The following is a 7,659-nucleotide window of genomic DNA, read 5'->3' on the forward strand; positions in this document are numbered from 1 at the left end:
TAAACGGAGGATTTGTTCATAAAATAACAACCAGCTAAGAATGCTAGGACTTCGTTGCGTGGGCGAGGTGACAAAGTGTCCCGTATTGTAGACAGACGGATGTCTTCCTCTCAGCAGCAATGGTGCAATTACATTCGATGCCTCTTTCGTCCAACAAAGCGTCTTGATGGAGGATGGTCATGGACCGTTTGCATAGCAACATTCTTCATGTTTATATTTCACAACGCAGCGAGGGGCTCATTCGGCGTTCTCTACATCGGTTTGCTGCAACGATTCACCAACGACACTTCCCAAGGTAACAATACGGCAACGAATACTAGCGATGCAAGCTGTGACACGCGAGATTCGGGAGGAATTAGCGGTACAACAGGTAAAACGTTTCTCACAATGATAATCAGCGATAACGATCGATCGATCTCAACCTAGCGGCTATAGGTTCGCTACAGACAACAATGCTTTGCGTCTTGGGTCCCCCATCCGCTCAGCTTTCGTCGCGCTTCTCTGTACGAAGTGTAATTATCATCGCCGCAATCGTATACAGTCTAGGAATATACCTGACAACGTATGCATCACAAGTCTGGCAAGCTTTTCTCACCTACACCTTTCTAGCTGGACTCGGATCCGGATTCATTTACACTCCACTCTCAGCACTTCTAGCATTTTATTTCTTCAAATACCTTCCCATCGCTTCCGCTCTGAGCATCAGCGGTAAACAAGTGGGCAGTGCCGCATTTACTCCCATAGCTCGGTGGATCCTCCGTGACTACGGTCTCAATACCCTTATTCTCTCCCATACAATTCTGGCTTTGGCCATAGGTCTCATCGCAATCCTAATTCGGCCTCCACCTTCTCTTCCTCAAACACCTTCCGTTGATGCAACGACCCAAGAACAACCGCAACAAGCGGTCATTACGTATTGGGCGATACTAAAGCACAGGCGATTCATGTTGTGGTGTTTTGCATCGAGCTTTCACTTCTTTGCCTACTACCTCCCAACATATCATCTCGTAAGCGAATTCTTATATATACTTACTCTTTACCCGATTTGTAGTCTCCTTAGATTCGTTATGCCGAGTGCAGCTTGAAAATTCATAACTCCCAGTCAGGCCTATTGCTCACCTACCATTTCATTTCTGCTGCTATTGGAGGAATTGGTCTCGGGGCATTGGCATCGCGAATTCGCAATCGAATCACTCTTCAGGCATTCACAATTTTTCTCAACGCCCTTCCCAATTTCTTCTTTCCACTCTACAAGACCTATGCTCACGTTGCCATTTATTCGGTAGTTACAGGCATTCTAATGGGAACCATTATTCTCAACGTGATCATCTGTCGAGACTTGCTTGGCTCCAACGCCGCTATGAAAGGATACGGAGTCTACAACTCTATCACCGCCATATCTGTCACATTTGGCCCCATGCTTGCAGGCATACGAACCTAATACAAATTCCTCTCGCATCTAACTCTATTTTATAGGATGGCTGTACGACATCTTTCAAAGCTACGAAATCCCCTTTGTCATGGCCGGGGGAATTGATCTGTTTGCGTCGATTCTAATGTTCATTTCCGCATCGGCATTGGCAATGGAATGTAAAGCAGATCAAGAAGATCCATTACCGTCAATCACTCGGCCACCAGTCGGTCTCACGTGGATCGAATCAACAGTCTAAAATTAATTATTGAACGGGGTTTTTTTTTGTTTCGCGAGCCCAATACTCAATAGCTATAGTTTTTAGATGGAAAAAGTGGAGGAGGCAACAGAAGAACAAAATTTAAATCTTCACGGCTATGGTATTGTCACATTCATAACGTTAGAAAGTCAATTGCATAATTAGGTTTCGACACAGGACGCGAGAAAATTTTGCGCGAGATCGTCAGGCGGAAGACACGGGCCAAATGCTTCAATAAGAAGGGGCTCTTTGTGCACGCCGTCGAGGTAATCCGAATAGGACAAACGATTGTCATGATCGCCGTCCTAAATAGATGGGTTAGTGATAAATCGATTGCAGTTCTATTACTACCATTTTCTTCATTGCGAGTTCCATCAATTCTCGAATGCTTTCGTCGCGATCTTCTTCCGTTGACGATTTGACGAGGCAGTGTTTGAGCAAATGAAATACCTCTTCCTTTGAGATGTAATTGTCGCCGTTTAAATCATAGACGGTGAAGGCGACTTAAAAAAAGAGAGAAAATCCAATTCTTTGATTTACTTTTTAGACTATGATACATTTAATTTTTTCATCCTGTTCTCCTTTGAGAAAGACGGACAATCCGAGAATCCATTCCTCCATGCTGATGTGACTGTCGTTGTCTTTGTCAAACGCTCGAAAGACTAAGAAAATTAATCATTCTATTATTGTCGATACCTATAAGTTTTATACTTCTGTCCATTAGAATGTCTTCGGTCATTTTGAATTCTCTGTTGAGAACGTCACGGAACGTCGTCCGATCCATTCTCTCCTGATGGGGCAGCAGAAAGCGATAGTGATGAAGAAGACATTCGACTTCTTTCGTCGAAACTTCTCAAGAAAAAACAACAAGCGCTGCCAAGCAGAAGCCTCTCGGCTCGCTCTCGCTTACAATGACATTCCTGACACTGACTAAGCTGATCGGCTAGCTTAGCCATGAGCTTTCTCTCTGTTATGTTGATCGAAGACGGTCCACCGTGTCCCGAAGACATTTCTATGGTAACGCCTATCGACAAACGCACGTTATTGACTCCCGGACATGACCGAAGTGTTAGGAAAAGGAATGGAGGCGCTTTTCGGCTACAAGCGAATGCTGCGAGTAGGAAAGTGAATTCAATTATGCCATCACGTCTTGTTCTTAGATAAAAGACGAGCGAATTGCTGCTCTGGAGACAGAAAACGCTATGCTCTATCTCAAATTGGCTCAGGTATATATCCGAACACTAGGAACACTAGTCGAGGCATCGAAAAAAATAAAAAATATCGACTCGCGCAGTCTCGCAGCGAAATCGAACGCATTCGCAAAGCGAAAAACGTCGTCGTTCGACTCTACGAAAAATTACGCCAAAGCGTTCTTCTGATCGCACAGAACATCGATTTAGAAGTGAAGGTATCGACATCACAATAGAAAAGAGCACGCTTCAGCCGAAAATCTCAACTACATAGATTTTGAAAGAAGAGTGTGCTGACTTGCGTGCAGTCGTCTTTTCTTTCTTGCAAGGGACTCCGGCTGCGGGGGCGGCGGCCGCTTCAAAAGCGCATTTGCAAATAACCCGATTTATAAATCATTCTATTGACCTGAATGCAACAGCAGCAGGTACAACAACTCTTTAATTAAATCAATTAATTAAATTGACGTAGATACGAAGAGTCAACTGATTACATGCCAGATGGAATTGGATAGCGTTCGAGAGCGCTATGCAGTTGAGAAGTCCCGGCGAAAAAATCTGCACAACGAGCTAGTGGTAAAAAGTTTGAAACTAAGAGTGCACGCGTCAGCAGTTTGAGTCTCCAGGAGATTCGCGGAAACATACGCGTTCATTGTCGTGTAAGACCAATACTCGATTTGGACAATAGTGACAAGTCAGGTTGGGATGAACCTATTATAATGGCAATTGATGAGGTAGGTAATTATCATCCAACTCATGCTTTAGTGTACCTTTGCATGACGCATTTGTGTAGGAAATTGTGAGTGTTCAGCCACCTGCTGTTCGACGAACTTTTCAAGCTGAATTGCCTCCTGCGAAAACATATGAATACGATAGGTATAGGGGAGAGAAAGCGCGGATATCTCATTTTAATATTTTTTTTGGATCAGAGTGTATGGGCCTGACGATGGACAAGCTAATGTGTTTCAAGATGTGAAACCTCTCATAGTTTCTCTGCTGGACGGGTACGTAACGGCTTTATTAAATGGTTTAGATTTCAAAAGTACCTTTGTCTTCTAGCTACAATGTCTGTATAATGGCTTACGGACAGACCGGAAGCGGAAAGACGCACACCATGTTGGGAAATCCCGAATCAGATCAGCCTTACTATGGCGAAGATTCGTCTCCGGTAACGGAAGCAAGGGAAGGAATTGTACCCCAATCAGCTAGAGAAATATTCAGGCACGAATGCCCTGTACGACATTTCAATCTTTCATTTGTATATCTCCCCTTGTAGACTATTGGAAGCAAAGGGTGACGAGTTGGCTAGCTATTCTGTCGACGTGTCTCTCCTCGAGATCTACAACAACGAAATTCGCGATCTCATATCGGGTCAAAACGTACGCAATATTACGTTCTCATATAAAACGTAACTGTCTGCTATAGAAATTAGACGCTAACACGGGGCCTGAGGGCACCATCGAAGTTCCGTCTCTCCAAACGCGATCCGTTTCCAGCGTGACCGAACTGATGAAACTCGTTCGACGTGGGACGAGTCGTCGGGCCGAGGACGCTACGCTGATACACGACCACTCGAGTCGATCGCACTTCGTCGTCACTCTAACCGTAACCCTCATTTACAAATTTTCTGACGTTCTGCTTTCTGAGAGTCAGCCGCTGATTTCGTTCATGCGGAGACAGCCGCGAGAAGCGACAGTTCTAACTCCTCCTTTGAGTCGAACGAGTCCGTTGGATTCGCCGAGCGTTTTATCTTGCGCGTCATCGATGACCGACTTCGGTGTCGTGTACAGTCCGTCGCTGATAGCAGAGTCAAAAGTGCGGGTGAAAACGAAACTCCAACTCGTTGATTTAGCCGGGAGTGAGTGCGTAGGTAAGCCGGGCGCCGTCTTCAGACGACGGCACCCTCGATTAGGTTTTTCTTTCTAAGGAATGTCCGGGGTGAGGGGCAGTGCCCTTCGGGAGTCGTCCTATATCAACAGAAGTTTGTCTGCACTGGCTGACGTGCTCGGCGCTTTGGCTGAGTCGAGTAGCCACATTCCTTACCGGAATTCAAAGCTGACGTATTTGTTGCAAGATTCTATAGGTCGGCGAAAACTAACGAAACTAAAGGTAACCAATTTTAACTGGACCTAGGTGGTGATGCCAAGTTATTGATTGTCACGTGTGTATCGCCAACACAAAAATATCTGGCCGAGTCTCAGCAAACACTCGGTTTTGGATGTCGGGCCAGAATGGTGCAGCGAGGGCCGGTGAAAAAACGTCGCCAGTCTCAAGGTACGCCCAATCAGATTTTTGCTGTGTGGTCTTACTTTCTGTTTAGGTGCAACGTCTTCCAGATCGCCGAAATCGAGGTCTCGATCTTCGCCTCTTTTAGCAAAAGCAAAACCGAGATTTTATTAATTAAATCAACTGGTTTATAAATGAGATTAGTCGTTCGCCCACGCTCCGTGTGACGTAGAGCTATTCTTCCGATACTGCGCAGCAGTGTTCGACACCCACAAATGGCTGCCAAAGCTGCTGAGGAGAACTGCGCCGACGTAGTGATTGGAGGCTACGACGAACCATTCTTCCATCCTCCTGACGACGACTACAAATGCCAGTTTTGTCTTTTAGTCGTGCGGGACCCCTTTTTGACTCGCTGCGGTCACGTGTACTGCGAAAAATGCTTGCCTCGCCTCGACAAGTAGGTCGAAACGTGTTTCCGTGCGCGTACGAGTGAATGCGTCGGTCAGGCAAGACGATCGAATGAAATGTCCAGAGGATGGAGAATTGCTGGGAAAGGAAGACGTAACTCAATTAGTTGAATAAATAGAATCTTTGGAAGTACTTATTCCAGATCTTCCCCGACTTACGATTGAAAAGAAAAATTCTGAACTTCGATGTGAGGTGCAGAGTGCATTCTTCCGGTTGCGTGGATATTGTCAAATTGCAAAATCTCGATGTAAAAAAGCAACGATTTTATTATAGAATTTATCACTTTTTTCTTTAGGATCACATGAAGACATGCGGCTTTGCCCTAGTCGAGTGTCCGAATGGATGCAATCAATCCCTGATGCGCTCGGAAGTCGTAAAACATCGCACTATCTCGTGTCCAAACAGACCTGCTCGATGCAAGTACTGTTACAAGCCTATGGAATTTCGATTCATTAAGGTGAGTCACTGGAGGGCGTCTTTGTTTTGCAATATTGCACCTCCAACTCCTATGTAGGCTCATGAAAAAACAGAATGCGCTAATTTTCCTTTTTCCTGTCTTTATTGCAACCGATTAATGACCCGATCGACTGTACGTACGTTGACTAGCCATTAGACTACGAGTTTTTTAAAAGTAGCGTTTCAGATGGATCGTCACGGAAACGGCACTACTACCTGCTGTCAAGATGACATAGTAAACGTTATTATTAATAATCTCAAAATAATAATAATATCTTTCTATGTGTACTTTAGTCACACGTCCAGTCTCTAAACCTATTAGAATATGGCGAGGAAAACAGCGGCAGCGGCTCGCCGCTTCTAAACCTCCCCAGCGAAATCCTCATGCACATAGTATCATTTCTGGATGTAGACGCAATTCCATCAGTGATGCTTTCGTGCCGCAAACTCTACGAGCTGACGAACGACGAGACGACTTGGAAGCGAATCTATCTGGGCACGTGGCCATGCCGAAAGGAAATCTGGCTCCATCCGACCGTCCAATACATCCTCAAGGCAAACACGTGGCGCGAGTCGACAATCTATCGATGCGGCTTCTATCGACGACTTCGTCTCATGATCAACTATCGACGTTTTCAGGAGGAAATCGATCGCGGTAAATATTCGTGCTACGCGCGCGCTTTGACCGTGGAGTCGTTGATGGCGTGTCTTCTCGCCGTCGGCATCTTCGGCGTGCCGGGCGTCGACGAGCAACGACGCTGGCGCGAACATCAACGCGTCGCTCTCCACTACGTCATGCGAGACTTCAAGATGCATTCGCGCGTCGAAGACGTTCTACGCGTCGCCTTCGTCGACGACGAGTCGTACAGAGTCGACGTCGACGGACCAGGTTTGCGAACTTTTCTCCAGTATACCGACTACGCGCGCGAGTTTCATTCCAGCGATTTGTTCGGGTGCGTTTGGAACGTGGGGATGCTTCAGATGCACGGGCTCACGACGCCCGGTCAGCGCGACGCGACCGTCATGAACGAACGATCGAAGCGGAGTCTCTACAGTATACTCGATTGCACGGCGAAGAGGCCGAGCACTTTTCTTTGCGGCGGTCTTCTCTATACATTCTCTAATACCGAAGACGGTAAGAAGGGTCCTTTTATTATCGATCCCAAAGATCCGACGGCGCGTCGATATCAGAACGAAATTGACTACACGAAGTACGGTGATTGGATTATTAATCATTACAGAAATATGCCCGTTTAATTAATTAATTAATTAATTAAACTTTCTACAATCACTTTCCCCACCCTTGAGTTCGAATCTGGTCTTCTTTTATTCTTTAGTGATAGCGGCTGCTGCTGCTGCTGCTATGGCTTGATGATCTGTCATTTCTGTCTCTGCTTTCTCTTTCGTCGTGGTAATGGGGTCGCTTGCTGCTCCGTTCTTCGTCTCTTCTTCGGTAGTGTGGACGTTTCTGCGCAGCAAAAGGCGGCCATGGTTTCACATTCGGCACTGGAACGGGATCCTTAGAGAGAAATCTTGCGTAGCCGCTATCCTGGAGCGTGTAGCGATCAGGAAAGCAGTCCGAATAACGAGACATCGGAAAGCAGACGGGAATTTGGCTGCACAGACGTCCCGGAAGCTACTGTTTGTGTACG

The 7,659-nt window shown here is 46.1% G+C and overlaps 3 protein-coding genes across 10 annotated transcripts; 2 read left to right on the forward strand and 1 right to left on the reverse strand.

Moving 5' to 3' along the window:
* The first annotated feature begins 90 nt into the window (after positions 1-90).
* Positions 91-5,297, forward strand: LOC136193176 (kinesin-like protein KIF25). Of its 8 annotated transcripts, none has more exons than XM_065982013.1 (21): positions 91-370; positions 427-1,007; positions 1,061-1,427; positions 1,477-1,791; positions 1,848-1,936; positions 1,993-2,163; positions 2,218-2,687; positions 2,738-2,787; positions 2,831-2,896; positions 2,965-3,078; positions 3,135-3,285; positions 3,330-3,433; positions 3,484-3,591; positions 3,651-3,733; positions 3,787-3,861; positions 3,917-4,078; positions 4,134-4,236; positions 4,283-4,727; positions 4,785-4,940; positions 4,991-5,131; positions 5,178-5,297. In XM_065982013.1, the coding sequence occupies exons 8-21, from the start codon at positions 2,752-2,754 to the stop codon at positions 5,255-5,257; spliced, it is 1,824 nt and encodes a 607-aa protein (XP_065838085.1). In that variant the 5' UTR covers positions 91-370; positions 427-1,007; positions 1,061-1,427; positions 1,477-1,791; positions 1,848-1,936; positions 1,993-2,163; positions 2,218-2,687; positions 2,738-2,751; the 3' UTR covers positions 5,258-5,297. The 8 variants fall into 8 exon arrangements, with proteins under 8 accessions (XP_065838085.1, XP_065838084.1, XP_065838082.1 ...); XM_065982012.1 differs by having other exon boundaries at positions 2,744-2,787; XM_065982010.1 differs by having other exon boundaries at positions 427-708; positions 817-1,007; positions 2,218-2,787.
* On the reverse strand, positions 1,756-2,694 carry LOC136193201 (calaxin-like). Its single transcript, XM_065982046.1, has 5 exons — positions 2,581-2,694; positions 2,382-2,519; positions 2,228-2,332; positions 2,022-2,173; positions 1,756-1,975 (listed from the first exon to the last, which is right to left on the reverse strand). The coding sequence occupies exons 1-5, from the start codon at positions 2,678-2,680 to the stop codon at positions 1,832-1,834; spliced, it is 639 nt and encodes a 212-aa protein (XP_065838118.1). The 5' UTR covers positions 2,681-2,694; the 3' UTR covers positions 1,756-1,831.
* A 52-nt stretch (positions 5,298-5,349) lies between the features above and the next one.
* On the forward strand, positions 5,350-7,299 carry LOC136193181 (uncharacterized). Its single transcript, XM_065982023.1, has 7 exons — positions 5,350-5,540; positions 5,590-5,644; positions 5,694-5,798; positions 5,847-6,008; positions 6,066-6,140; positions 6,195-6,242; positions 6,302-7,299. The coding sequence occupies exons 1-7, from the start codon at positions 5,359-5,361 to the stop codon at positions 7,262-7,264; spliced, it is 1,590 nt and encodes a 529-aa protein (XP_065838095.1). The 5' UTR covers positions 5,350-5,358; the 3' UTR covers positions 7,265-7,299.
* Positions 7,300-7,659: the final 360 nt, after the last annotated feature.

The sequence above is a fragment of the Oscarella lobularis genome, chromosome 11 (genome assembly GCF_947507565.1).
Source record: "Oscarella lobularis chromosome 11, ooOscLobu1.1, whole genome shotgun sequence".
Classification (NCBI taxonomy): Eukaryota; Metazoa; Porifera; class Homoscleromorpha; order Homosclerophorida; family Oscarellidae; genus Oscarella; species Oscarella lobularis.